The following is a 13,170-nucleotide window of genomic DNA, read 5'->3' as shown; positions in this document are numbered from 1 at the left end:
ATGGGCAACTCTTTCAAAGAGGCATATTGTGTGCTATGGACCAACCCCAGGGCCCCAGGACATCTGCCAGGTCAAGGCACCTTTCCCCATTGGTAACACTGTACTTAAGGTGATGTGGCCCATTTTCATTATAATCCCTGCTTCTTCCTCCCTCTCCTTCTCCTCTTCCTCTTTGTCACCAGGCAGCTTTTTTATAGACTCAAGATGATTTGGGGTTTTTGTTTGGAGGCCCAGGGACACTTTGAACGTGACCTTGGGCATTTGCCTGGTTCCTCTAGGGCAGCAGGGGCCCCAGTGTCCTGAAGCATTCTTGAAGTTAGCAATGTGAGCTTTCTAATTATTTCCAATGGCTCAGAAACTCTGGGGAAAGGGTATATTTGCCTGAAACGCAGCTCCAGGAAGAGCCTTTCCTCTCATGTCCCTGTACTTATGGTTGGAGTCACATCGCCGCTTGCCTCCTGCTGATTTAAAGATCTGATTCGTGTCCCTTTACTTGTGGTTGGAGTCACATTGCCGCTTGCCTCCTGCTGATTTAAAGATCTGAAGGACAGTTATATATGTCTTGGGTAAGACAGGATGAATGAATTTTGCTCGTCCACGGTTTGTAGGTAGATCTTTTTTTCTTTCTTTTTTTTTTTTTTTAGTTTGTAGGTAGATATTTTTTTCTTTTTTTTTTTTTTTTTTTTCTTTTTTAACATACAAGCTCTGTGGGATGAGACTCATGGGAATCTGGGAAGAGATGCCCTGTGCGAAGAGTTCAGGAATAAAGTGTCTCTGTTTTCCTGGGCTGTGTCCTTGCCCTGGCAGGTGGCAGGCATTCCAGGCCATGGTGTTAGAGAAGCGGGAGGCAGTGGACTCGGCCCTCCGGGTGCACAACTACTGCGTGGACTGCGAGGAGACCAGCAAGTGGATCCTGGACAAGACGAAGGTAGTGGAGTCTACAAAGGACCTGGGGCGGGACCTGGCAGGTGTCATTGCCATCCAGCGGAAGTTGTCAGGGCTGGAGCGCGACGTGGCTGCCATCCAGGCCCGTGTGGGTTCCCTGGAGCGAGAGTCGCAGCGGCTGATGGAGTCACATCCCGAGCTGAAGGAGGTCATTGGCCAGCGGCAGGCGTACGTGGAGGAGCTGTGGCAGGGTCTACAGCAAGCCCTGAAGGGCCAGGAGGCCTCCCTGGGGGAAGCCAGCCAGCTGCAGGCCTTCCTGCAGGATCTGGATGACTTCCAGGCCTGGCTTTCCATGGCCCAGAAGGCCGTGGCCTCTGAGGACACACCCGAGTCGCTCCCAGAGGCGGAGCAGCTTCTGCAGCAGCACGCAGACATCAAGGATGAGATTGACAAGCACCAGGAGAGCTTCCGGCACGTCAAGGAGTCTGGGGAGAAGGTGATCCAAGACCAGACGGACCCCGAGTACCTGCTTCTGGGCCAGCGGCTGGAGGGCCTGGATACCGGCTGGGACGCCCTGTGCCGCATGTGGGAGAGCCGTGGCCACTCCCTCGCCCAGTGCCGCGGCTTCCAGGAGTTCCAGAAAGATGCCAAGCAGGCTGAAGCCATCCTCAGCAACCAGGTAGAGAGGTCTCCAGGGCTGGGGGCAGGAGAGGGTGTCTCAGGATGGCACAGTGGAGAGTCTACAGATGTGCTGTGAGGCCCAGGGACCAAAGTACACTTTTCTTGGACTCTCTGTAGCAACTAATGGGGGTGTGAGGAGAGTCCTCTTTGTTCCCCATCATGTGCCTTTTCCAGCCCTGCGTTAGTCAGACACTGGAGGAGTAAATTCACCTTGGGTTTAGGTACACTGTTCACCGGGGCCCCTGGGTTGGGGACAGGTGTGGGGCAGGGCCTAGAAAGTAGAGCCTCCTCCTTGGGCCTGTCTAGCTGCACGTGGCACCTGGGCACCTGCCCTCACCACCTCCTCAGCTTGTCCTCATGCTTCGTCTGGAAACCTGCTCCCACAGGAATATACTCTGACTCACTTGGAGCCCCCAAACTCCCTGGAAGCTGCAGAGGCTGGAATCCGGAAGTTTGAGGACTTCTTGGTGTCTATGGAGAATAACCAGGATAAGGTCTTGAGTCCTGTGGACTTTGGAAACAAGCTGGTAGCCGAGGGAAACCTGTACTCAGACAAGATCAAGGAGAAGGTGCAGCTGATTGAGGACAGGTACTCCCCACCCCCGGGGCTATGGGGCCTGGAGCCACAGAGGGGCTGGGGAGCCAGGCAAGGACCCAGACCTGGCACTGTTAGGACTTGGCTTTGGCTTCCCTTCCAGGCACAGGAAGAACAACAAGACGGCCCAGGACATCTCAGTCCTTCTGAGGGACAACCTTGAGCTCCAGAACTTCCTCCAGAACTGCGAGGAGGTGAGGCTCCAGCGAGGCAGGGCCCACCTCTCGGGAGAGTCCTTTCTAGGAGCAGAGCGCCCTGGAGGTGAAAGTCTGGAGTGCCCTTTCTAACTGCAGAGTTGTGGGATTCCACAAGAGGGAAACTCTGGGTCCTTGGTGGCTTAGGTCATCTTCTAGATGCTTTGATTCCTCAGGGGTTTTTTTGTTTTATATTTTTTGTTTTTGTGGAATCTGTACAGTCATCCTTAAATCTGCCAAATCTCGAGCAGAGTTTTTTGCAGGCGGGAGAAGCACCTATACCAGAATCATCAGGGCCCTGGTCAGTGTGGCTCCTCGGCAGGTGTGCAGCCTGCACATTCATTTGCTCTGAACAAGGGCTCTGAACTTGGTGAAATGCTCCCCTGTTGCCATCTTGAAATCCTTTTTTATTTTTTTTTTTTTTTGAGAGGTTTTTGCTATAGGACACATGCGCTTGCCAGAAGGAGAGAGACAGAGAGACAGAAAGCGAGAAATCACCCCCCTAGAAGGGATAGCCATGCCACAATCCCTTCTCCTCCATTCTCCTCTCGGGATCTTAGGCACATACGCACACATACCCGGCATGAGTTTAAACCACTGGGTTGGGACTTGAACTGCGGTTAACTACATGGGAGTCCAGCAACGTAGCCATTACGTCATTTTCTGGTCCCACCATCCTGAAATTCTCAATACTTTTTGTTTTGGTAGAGATTTATTTTTTGCCTTAGAGTGCATATGCTCACCAGAGAGAGAAAGAGACAGTGAGCGGGAAAGTGAGAAATCACCCTCCTAGGGGGATGGCCATGCCACATCCCTTCCTCTCCATTCTCCTCCCAGGATCACGGGTACGTACGCACGCACACATGCCCAGTGTGAGTTTCAAGCCACTAGGTCCAGGACTCAAACTGCAGTTGGCCATGTGGGAGTCCAATGACTTAACTGCTTTGCCATGTGCTGGTCTTGAAATTCTTAATACTTTAATGTGCCCTTTCGGCTCACTCCATTGATGATACTTCTAGTGTGGCATACGGTTTTCCCTCATGTCTTCCTTGTTCTCATCTTTGTAATTCTTTTCTCTCAACCCAGACAACTTTGTTTTTATCTACCTCTGCCCTTGGCACAAACCAGGCTTGGCATGGTGCCAGGACATCTTGAAAATACTGAACTCACCACAATTTCCCCCTCACTGTTAATTATACAATCTGCCCCTGGCTTCTTCCTCAGATAACATTTTTTTTGTGTGTTTATTAATGATTCTTCATCATACTGCCAAAGAATGGATTTATCCAGCCATCCAATAAACACACATCGGGTTTCTACAATGTACCAGATCCTGTCCTGGGTCCTAGGGCCATGTAGGACAGGCATCCCTGTACAAAGCATCCCTGGTCTCATACTGCACATATTCTACCCCATAGGGGTGACACACCTGAGCCCACATTTTAGTCCTGCCATGACACAGGTTAAGTTGCCTGTGCTGGGACTTAGACATCCAGAATTAGAGATTGGTTCTCTTTCTTGCTCATCCTTTCCGCCTCGACCAACTCCTTCTGCAGCCATGGCTGGGCAGCAGGTCCCACACTGCCAAAGAGACACCCTCACAGACAGGTGGGCTCACTCTCTCTGCCCACAGCTTACTCTCTGGATCAATGAAAAGCTGCTGACATCTCAAGATGTCTCCTACGATGAAGCACGAAACCTTCACAACAAGTGGCTGAAGCACCAGGCATTTATGGCTGAGCTGGCTTCCCACCAAGGATGGCTTGAGAACATCGATGCGGTAGGTAAAGTCAGTGGGCAGCAGGAGCTCCCTGCTCAGGTACCCAGCCGAATGGGCTTCCCAGGGCACGCTGGCCTGTGGTTGGCTGATGGATAGAACCTGGTAGTGAAAAAGCTTCTCTGCGTGGTGATTAAACCTTCAGCACCCATGATACAGCCAGTCTTACTCAGCCTGGTTGGAACGGCTGCCTCTTCTGGGTCACTTGGGTCTGAGGACAGTCCAGGACACTGAGGATACGGAGTGAGAGCTTCAGTGTCCAGTGTCAGCACTGCAGTTATCTGTTACCTCTGTTTTCCACTGTCCTCACCAGAGCTCCAGTACTGCCCTGCCCAGGATCTGGGCACACCTGAAGTGACCAGAGTGGTCCAGAGAAAAGATTAAGCCTCACAGCCTAGATGGGCAGAACCCATTAGACAAAGAACAAAGGGACCCCCATAGTGAGCTTGCCCCAGGGCACAAGTCAAAACATGGCTGGGGTTAGATCTGGGAACCACATACCTGTGTGCCTTCCTGCTGTGGCTGTCCACAAAGAAGCAGGCCTAGAATCTACACGGCACTTCAGGCAAAGCCACATGGTGGTTAAGGGTGTAACCACTGGACCCAGGCTGGCTCCCTAACTTCTCTGTAACTTCTTCAGCTATGAACTGAGCATAATAATAGTACTACCTGATGGAGTCATGAGCACTAAACACAGACAAATAAAGCACTTCGACTAGTGCTTGGCAACTAGGAGGCACTCAGTAAAAACGGCCTAGTATTGGTACAGTGGTATGTCTTCCTAGGCCCAAGTCATGTCCCACTTTCACCTCCAAAAAGGCACCTTGCACAGGTGAAAACCAGGCCAGGTTAGCATGCTGGCTGTACCTGCATGGATGTCTAACCTTTTTCTTTTGTGAGTACCAGCTGGCCCTTGTCTGCAGCTCCCCAGTATAGAGTCTCCCCTAGACATGTGCCTTCTCTCTGCCCCGCCTTCCCCTACAGTAACTCTGGGGGTTCTGAGTCTATTTCCGGCAAGCCTCATTCACTTTCTATGACTGAATCGTCTTATCGACCTCTCTATACTCCTGGGTAGCCCCTGCGAAAGAAGGGCTGCCCCAGGGCTTCAGAAGGTGATCGCTCCTTTTTCCCCCACAGGAGGGAAAGCTACTAATGGAGGAGAAACCCCAGTTTACAGACCGGGTGTCCCCGAAGCTAGAAGCCTTGCACCGCCTCTGGGATGAGCTGCAGGCCACCACGAAGGAGAAGGCCCAGCAACTCTCGGCCGCCAGGAGCTCTGACCTGCGCTCGCAGACCCACGCCGACCTCAATAAGTGGATCAGCGCCATGCAGGAGCAGCTGCGGTCAGATGACCCGGGCAAGGACCTTACCAGTGTCAACCGGATGTTAGCTAAACTGAAGGCATGTGAGCGGGTTGTAAGCTTACAGCCCTGAATAGAAGGGGTCTTGGGATGCAGGTCTGAAACCTTCTGTACCCCTTCCGTTCTTAGCTGGATTAGCTTTTATCATGCAAAAATGTCACCTGGCTCATAATTCCTTACCTACCCCTTTTGCAGTGGGGTAGGAGAGGGCAGGCCAGGGACCCAAATGGGCTAATAAAAAAGATGCATAAAAATATAGGGCAGGCATTCAGAGGAGGGCAGGTGAATGGGGGCCTCCAGGGAGACTTCTTGGAGGAGGCTGAGCTCCACTGGTCCTCAGAGGATAGGCAAGACATGAATGAGTGACGAGAGGGAGGGGCTGCCTGGCGCAAGGCTGGTGCCAACACTGGGCCCTTGTGTCTCAGCGAGTGGAGGACCAAGTGAATGTGCGGAAGGCGGAGCTGGAGGAGCTGTTTGACCAGGTGCCCTTGTTGGGAGAGGAGGCAGGAGACGCAGACTTGAGCATCGAGAAGCGGTTCCTGGACCTGCTGGAGCCACTGGGGAGGAGGAAGAAGCAGCTGGAATCATCCAAAGCCAAGCTGCAGATCGGCCGGGACTTAGAGGATGAGACGGTGCGTGGGTGTCAGCCTCTCCCCACCCCCAAGGCCCAGCGGCCAGCTGCCATCAGGATAGCTGGCTGCCATCCAGAGCCATTCTTGGCAGGTGACTGGCCATCTCCCTGCCTTTTCTCTCAGAGCTGCTGTGATCATTACATGACACAGAAAAGCCACGCCAGTGCTTTTCGAATTTTAGCTCGCTGGGCTTGCTGGGACTGATGGTGAAGAGCATGGGCGTCGGGCTCAGACAGGCTTGGGCTGGAGGTCCAGCTGCATTACCTTCCCACTGTGTTCCCAGAGCAGGTTACTTGGATAACTCATAAAACCAAAATATTCCCATCTGTAAAATGGAGACAGAACCCTAATGGGTATTGGGAGGAACCAGGAGACAGCCAGCAAAGCTCTGTCAGGCCTGTGGTGAGTGCTCGGGAAGGCATGGCCATGATTGTCACCAATTGTCCCCTGCCTTCTGGTCTCTGCAGCTCTGGGTGGAGGAGAGGCTGCCTCTGGCCCAGTCGGCTGACTACGGCTCCAATCTGCAAACCGTGCAGCTGTTTATGAAGAAGAACCAGGTGGGTGCTGCCTTGCCTTGCCAGCCCTGTGGCAGAGAGAGCAGGCTTCAGTGGTTCCAGAGAGAATTCTAGGAAAACCATGGAGGAGGGGGAGAATCCCAGGGTTAGGGGGCGTGGGGCCATTCAGACTCCATCAGGCGCCAGTGAGTGCAGGGCCCTGGCAAACCAGCCCTGGAACTTAGTGTGCTTGAGAGCTTTGTATTCAGTGGCCTCCCAAGAGGAGCCAATGTTAGCAGGTTTGCTGGTGTGAGAAAACACCTCCTCTGTGGCCTCCTGGTTTCTCTCCACAGCACTCCTGCACCTCTTCCAGGGCTATCTGTGGCATGTGTGAACTGAAGATATGGAGGCCCCATTTCACTGGCCATATGAGAGTGCCTGTAGGGTTCAAGCTCCATTAGGAAGCCCCTGAACTTGGACTCTGAGCCCTTGGAGCAAACACCCGTCTGCTGTTGGGCTTTCTCTTAGGGAACTGCTGTGGCTGTGGTCAGAATCCTGGGCATGAGCACACGCTACAGCTTCCTGTAGAGACAAGGCTGCAGACAGAGCCCACCTTCCCACAGAAGCCACCGTGTCAGGCCACAGGGCTTCATATCCAGCCAGGGCGGCTGCTGACCCTCCTCTTGAGCAGAAGGTCCCTCCTACTATCTGGTCTGCTTACTGGGTCAGCAAGGAGACCTGAGAACCGAGATCTCAGAGAAGAACAACAGCCTTAGGCCGCCACATTGGTATTGAAGCCCCTTGGGGAAGAAAGGTTGTGGCAGACAGACAGCACTTCTGTCCCCCAGATAAGAGCAGCTGGCACCTGCTCACGGGACCTTTTGAGCCCAGCGCCTGTGCCAAGACCTCAGATATACTCAAAGAGGTTTCTTTAAAGCTCCCTTGGGTCCTCTGCATCCAGTTGACATGATCTCATCACAGAGGCTTCCATGGCCACGTGCAGGGATCTGGGCTAGAAGACGATAAAGAATCGTGCCCAGTGTCCAGAATTATAAAATGAAAGGCTCAGTCTCTCCAACAGTGCGGACTTGTGATCCTCTCTACCCCCCAGTCAGTTGGATTACCCACAGGTTTTCAGTTTTCCTGGCTGGAGGTTGCTGTTTCAAGAAAAACCAGGACAAGTATGAATTGTGTTCCCTTAGCCAAGGAGGGAAAAACAACCTTTTAGGAGAGTGAGGCTGTCCTGGTAAAGACTATTTGAACCACCCTGCGTAAAGCATAAATCCAGTGTCACCATTTCCTCAGTTAGGCCTTCTGTGATAGAGCTCCTTAAACTCCAGCTTGCGTCAGACTTACCCCGAGGGCTTCTTGGAACGAGATGACCAGGCTCCTCCCCAGATCCACTGACTCAGTCTCTGGGTGTGGAGCCTGATAATCTGCATTTCTAATAAGATGCTAGCTGACCTTGGGACCAGCAGTTAGCGTAATGGCTATGTCACATGGACTCCCACGTAGTCGATCGCAGTTTGAGTCCCAGACCCGGTGACTTGAAACTCACGCCGGGCTTGTGTGCATGCGTGCCCAAGATCCCGAGAGGAGAATGGAGGAGAAGGGATTGCGGTATGGCCATCCACCCGGGGGTGGGGGTGGGGTGGTGGGTGGTGAGTGGTGATTTCTCGCTTGCTGTCTCTTCTGCCTCTCTCTGTCTGTCTGGCAAGCGCATGCGCCCTTATAGCTGAAAAACAAAAACAAAAACAAAAAAAATCTCAAAAAAAAAAAAAAAAAAGACGCCAGGTGATCCTGATGCTGTGGGATTCCACTTTGAGAACAACTGGTCTAGTAGCTATGGATTGTAATTAGAACAAATCCTGCCGGGGCTACATGAAGGGTCACCTCCAGATGCATGTTAAAATCACCTGGGATGGGACCAGTAGGTGGCATAATGGTTAAGGTGCTAGATTCCAACATGAGATCACAGTTCAAGTCCTGAACCTGGTGGCTTTCTCTCTCTGTCTCTCTCTCTGGTGAGCACGTATGCCCTATTACAAATTAAATAATGGAAATGATGATTTAAAAAATAATTATTTTTTTTAAAATTATCTGGGAAATTTTGTAAGCATTCAGGAATGATGATTAAAAAAATAATTATTTTTTAAAAAATTATCTGGGAAATTTTGTAAGCATTCAGATGCCCAGGTCCTACTTCAGATGAACTCCTTAGGCTCTCTGGGGGTCGGACCCTAACTGTGTCCATTTTCCAGATTAGTTCATGTGCAGTCTGGGCAAAGAACCACTGCCTTGCCCGGCACGGCCTGCATCTAAATCAGACCATTCTCAGCCTCCTCCGCAGTATCGCGGCCCTTCTGGCCCTCCCTCTGGCCTTGGACAGTCCGGCCTTGTCTCTACCCCGGGGCCTTCGCATTTGCTTTTCCCTCTTTCCAGGAACACTTATCCCCAGATCACTGTGGCTGGTTCCCTCTCATCATTCAGGTCTCACACGAATGTCATCTCCTCAGGAGGCCGCTGACACCCCCAGTGAAAGTAGCCACCACCACACCTCTGCCAGCCTTCTTCGGCCCATGATGTTTTCTTTATAGCACCCAAGAGCAGGCCCAGGCTTCACGCAGTCACTTATTACATGCTCATCCTCTACTAGACGCTAAACTTTATCGGGCAAGGGTTTGCTTATCTCGCTCCTATATTGTCCCTAGTACCGAGAACAGGGTCTGGTACATAGAAAAGACTTCAGTAAATTATTGAATGAATGAAGACAGGGAAGAAGACATCATAGATAAGCACCCTGCGCAGGAGATAGAGAAGGAGAGAGAAAGTCCTTTTTCAGGGGCCTTACAGAGGCCATACAGTCTCAGGTAAAGCAGAGGAAAATGGAGCTGACAGCATGGGTTGTCTGAGTACAATCGCAAATATCACAGGCAACTGTCAAAATCAGGTTTCTGAGCATAAAGTGCAAAAATGCATTTCGGCAGGATAGGACGTTGCTATTTCAACTGTATCTTACATGCTGGTGGGTCACTGTCCGGCCCATGTGGGCTGCTCTTCCGTGACTCTAGGTGGTTATAAAGGCCATGGGGAAATTGTAGAAAGGCAGGAAGTGAGATAACAGGGCACTTCAAAGTTTGTGGAAAAGTGGAATTAAATTACAAATTTATTTTGTTATAAACATTTTGAAATGCATAGCTTTTTCATAATATACATCTTCAATAAACTTTTTAAAGACCTCCCCTCCCCATATGAGGACCCCAAGAGCCCATGCATAATAAATAGCTAACTTTGGCCTCTGGGACCCAGAAAAATAAGTAACGTATGTTGGGGCCTCCTGAAGAAAAAGGTGACCCACCAGAGTGGAAGGAAAAGGTCATTTTGACTAAAGACTCAAATGGGAAATAATACAAGGCACATAAAAGATTTAAGAACTAGAAATGGGGAAAAACAAAACAAAACCCAAAACTCTGAACAAGGGGGCTACTGTCAGCCCTCCTTTTTATAGAGCGTGTGCTCAATTAGATGCCTAAAAGGTCATTTTGAAGTTGTTTTCTTTCCTTCAACCATACACCTAAGTAATCAAGCTCTGCTGGGGCTGGCAGGTGGCGTGGTGGTTAGGGCGCTGGACTCCCTCATGGGAGAGCACGGTTCAAAGCCCAGACCTGGTGGCTTGCTTTCTCACTTTCTTTCTTTCTCTGTCTGTCTCTCTCACTCTATCCCTCTCTGTTCAAATTAAACAAATAATGGATAAATAAACTTAAATAAAAATGTTTTTAAAAAGAAGATATCAAGTTTTGCTGAAGCATAGCAGGTCCAATCTTCCAAGTGGGTTCCATTGGGTTCCATTCCCAGGTTTACCTATAGGCTGATCCACGCCCATGATACTAGCTGGCTGAGAAAGCAGGGCAGGGCAAGAATACTAGCATGAGAACTCTGTCGAGGTGCTTCTTTCTTTTCATTAAAGAAAGAAACTTTTAAAAAAGAAGGAAAGAACAGGAATAGTCAAGAACATAGGCTTTGGCATCAGGAGAGCTCTGTTCAAATCCCGGCTGTACCACTCACCGTCGACGAGTTCCCTCACTGCTGCGTGCGTTTCCGAGCGCCTGTCTCAGAAGGCTATCTAGGGGTTAAAATGAGTGAGACCAGCAAAAGGCTCAGCACCCTGCCCAGAGGTATCATTAGCAGTTGGCTTAGTCCCTGTCCTAGTGTTGTAACACAGTACCACAGACTGGGCAGTTTATGAAGAATAGAAATTATTTAACTCACGGTTCTGGAGGCTGGGAAGTCTAAGAACATGGCACTGGCATCTAGTAAGGTTTATTCCGTGATGACAGGGCAGAAGGTGGAAGCAAGCACCCAGAGTGAGAGGCCCGCTTTTATAACAACCCACTCCCAACAACCAACCCATTCCTGTGATAACCCGTTAATCCACTAATCCATTAATTCATTAGTCCGTGGATAGATTAGTCCACTCATGAGGCTGCTGCTCTCATGACCTAATCATTTCCTAAAGGCCCCACCTCTCAACACCGTTACACTGGGCACTGAGTGTCCACATGGGAATGTGGAGGGGACACATTCAGACCATGGCTTGTTCATGGCCATCACCTGCTGCGTTCTAGCAGGAGGGGGTGAGTGGCGTGGGGGCTGCCAGGCCCGATGCTGCCCACTACAGAAGTAGCTCCCCTACTTGGTGGGAAGACACTGCCCTGAGCTCTTCTCTATGGCTGCAGACGCTGCAAAACGAGATCCTGGGCCACGCGCCGCGGATCGAGGACGTGCTGCGGAGAGGGCAGCAGCTGGTGGAGGCAGCAGAGATCGACTGTGGAGACATCCAGGAGCGTCTGGGGCACCTGCAGGGCTCCTGGGACACACTGAGGGAGGCAGCGGCCGGGCGGCTGCAACGCCTGCGGGATGCCAACGAGGCGCAGCAGTACTACCTGGATGCCGGTGAGGCCGAGGCCTGGATCAGCGAGCAGGAGCTCTATGTCATCTCCGACGAGACCCCCAAGGTCTGCTTGGGCAGGGGCTGCCAGCCAGAGTGCCAAGGTGGAGAGGAAGAGCTGAGGGGCAGCCAGTAGGAGCCTTGTAAACCCAGATGCAGGAGGAGCAAGGGCAAGGGATGGTGTTTGAGCAACCCCCCGGGCCTCCCAAGAACACCCCCTTCAATGCACACAGGGCAGCCAGGTGCTGTTTGCCAGCTTCAATTTGCTCTGACCCAAGGGCTCTTCACTGTTTGCCGTGGACTCTGTCCTGGTAGACTCCTGGGGGAGGGGCTGAGAGGTGAGGTGAGCAGCCTCTCAAAGCTGGAATGATAGGGAACCAGCAGTTAGCGTAATGGCTATGTCGCTGGACTCCCATGTAGTCGACCGCGGTTCGCGTCCCGGGCCCGGTGGCTTAGAACTCACGCTGGGCACGTGTGCATGCATGCCCAAGATCCCGAGAGGAGAATGGAGGAGAAGGGATTGCGGTGTGACCATCCCCTCTGGGGGGTGATTTCTTGCTTTCTGTCTCTCTGTCTCTCTCTGTCTGTCTGGCGAGTGCACGTGCCCTATAGCAAAAAAATCTCTCCCCAAAAAAAGAAAAGCTGGAATGATAGAGGACATTTTTATGGGGACAGAGGTTGGACTTGAGCCTAGAAGGATGGGTAGATATTGGATAAGAATCAGGGGAGTTGAGAGAGAAAGGTGGGGTACAGTCTTGCTGGGAAACCAGGAAAGGAATGTGTGGCTCTCCCTGGCGTGTCCCAAAGCCTGGCTCTCCTCCCCCTTGGGCACTGCCAGGCGCTGGGCTGGATTGAGCCAGCTGAGGGAGCGCGGCCAGGCTGGGCCGTGGCGCTGACCGTCTGCCGCCTCCTAGGATGAAGAGGGTGCCATCGTGATGCTCAAGCGGCATCTGCGGCAGCAGCGCGCCGTGGAGGAATACGGGAGGAACATCAAGCAGCTGGCTGGCCGGGCCCAGGGCCTGCTGTCTGCAGGCCACCCCGAGGGGTGCGTGTTCTCCTAGGGAGATTTGGGAGTGGGCATCAGGCCAGGGCCCCACCAGCCAATATCCCTTCAGGTCTAAGTGGATGTGGGGATGGAAATCGTTTTCCCACAATAGAGAGGTTTGAAAAACTGCTTCTAGACGTTGATGAGTCCCATTCCATTTTATGCTTTGGTTTTGCATGAGTAACTTCAAACTAGGTCAACTAAGGCCTGCTTTGCAAAAAGATCAGAGAGAAGAATAGCTAAACGACCCTTCTGGTGAACTGAGAGCTCCAATTTTGCAAGGAGTTCAAATATCTTAAGAGACACTTTGGTCTAACTTTGCTTTTTTTTTTTTTTTTTTTTTTTTTAATTTGCTTTTCTGTTTATGGTTCAGAAGGTACTTAGGACCTCACAGTGTCTCAGTACATTTCATTGTATGGGAGTGCGGGTAGAAAACCCACAGTCCTCTGAACCATTGAGCCATGCGGATTCTGCATAAAGTGCAGTCCCCTGGGCCACACACCTCAGGCTGCCCCCAGCTGCGGCCCTGTCCTTAGCCGCCTTTAGGGTATCCCCTGC

General features: G+C 51.6%; 1 protein-coding gene across 2 annotated transcripts in view; it reads left to right on the top strand.

Annotated features, from left to right (window-relative positions):
- Positions 1 to 13,170, top strand: part of SPTB (spectrin beta, erythrocytic) — an 85,058-nt gene that overhangs the window by 48,075 nt on the left and 23,813 nt on the right. For both annotated transcript variants that reach the window (XM_006142406.3, XM_027768249.1), the window contains 9 exons: positions 808 to 1,564; positions 1,953 to 2,155; positions 2,265 to 2,355; positions 3,989 to 4,135; positions 5,270 to 5,533; positions 5,919 to 6,125; positions 6,593 to 6,682; positions 11,356 to 11,634; positions 12,482 to 12,612. In XM_006142406.3, the coding sequence (XP_006142468.1) occupies positions 808 to 1,564; positions 1,953 to 2,155; positions 2,265 to 2,355; positions 3,989 to 4,135; positions 5,270 to 5,533; positions 5,919 to 6,125; positions 6,593 to 6,682; positions 11,356 to 11,634; positions 12,482 to 12,612 (2,169 nt within the window). The remainder of the gene's footprint in view (positions 1 to 807; positions 1,565 to 1,952; positions 2,156 to 2,264; positions 2,356 to 3,988; positions 4,136 to 5,269; positions 5,534 to 5,918; positions 6,126 to 6,592; positions 6,683 to 11,355; positions 11,635 to 12,481; positions 12,613 to 13,170) is intronic.

The sequence above is a fragment of the Tupaia chinensis genome, unplaced genomic scaffold (assembly GCF_000334495.1).
Source record: "Tupaia chinensis unplaced genomic scaffold, TupChi_1.0 Scaffold000075_1, whole genome shotgun sequence".
In the NCBI taxonomy this organism is placed as follows: Eukaryota; Metazoa; Chordata; class Mammalia; order Scandentia; family Tupaiidae; genus Tupaia; species Tupaia belangeri.
The sequence above is the reverse complement of the archived record's forward strand: the minus strand, read 5'-3'. Positions and strand labels throughout refer to the sequence as shown.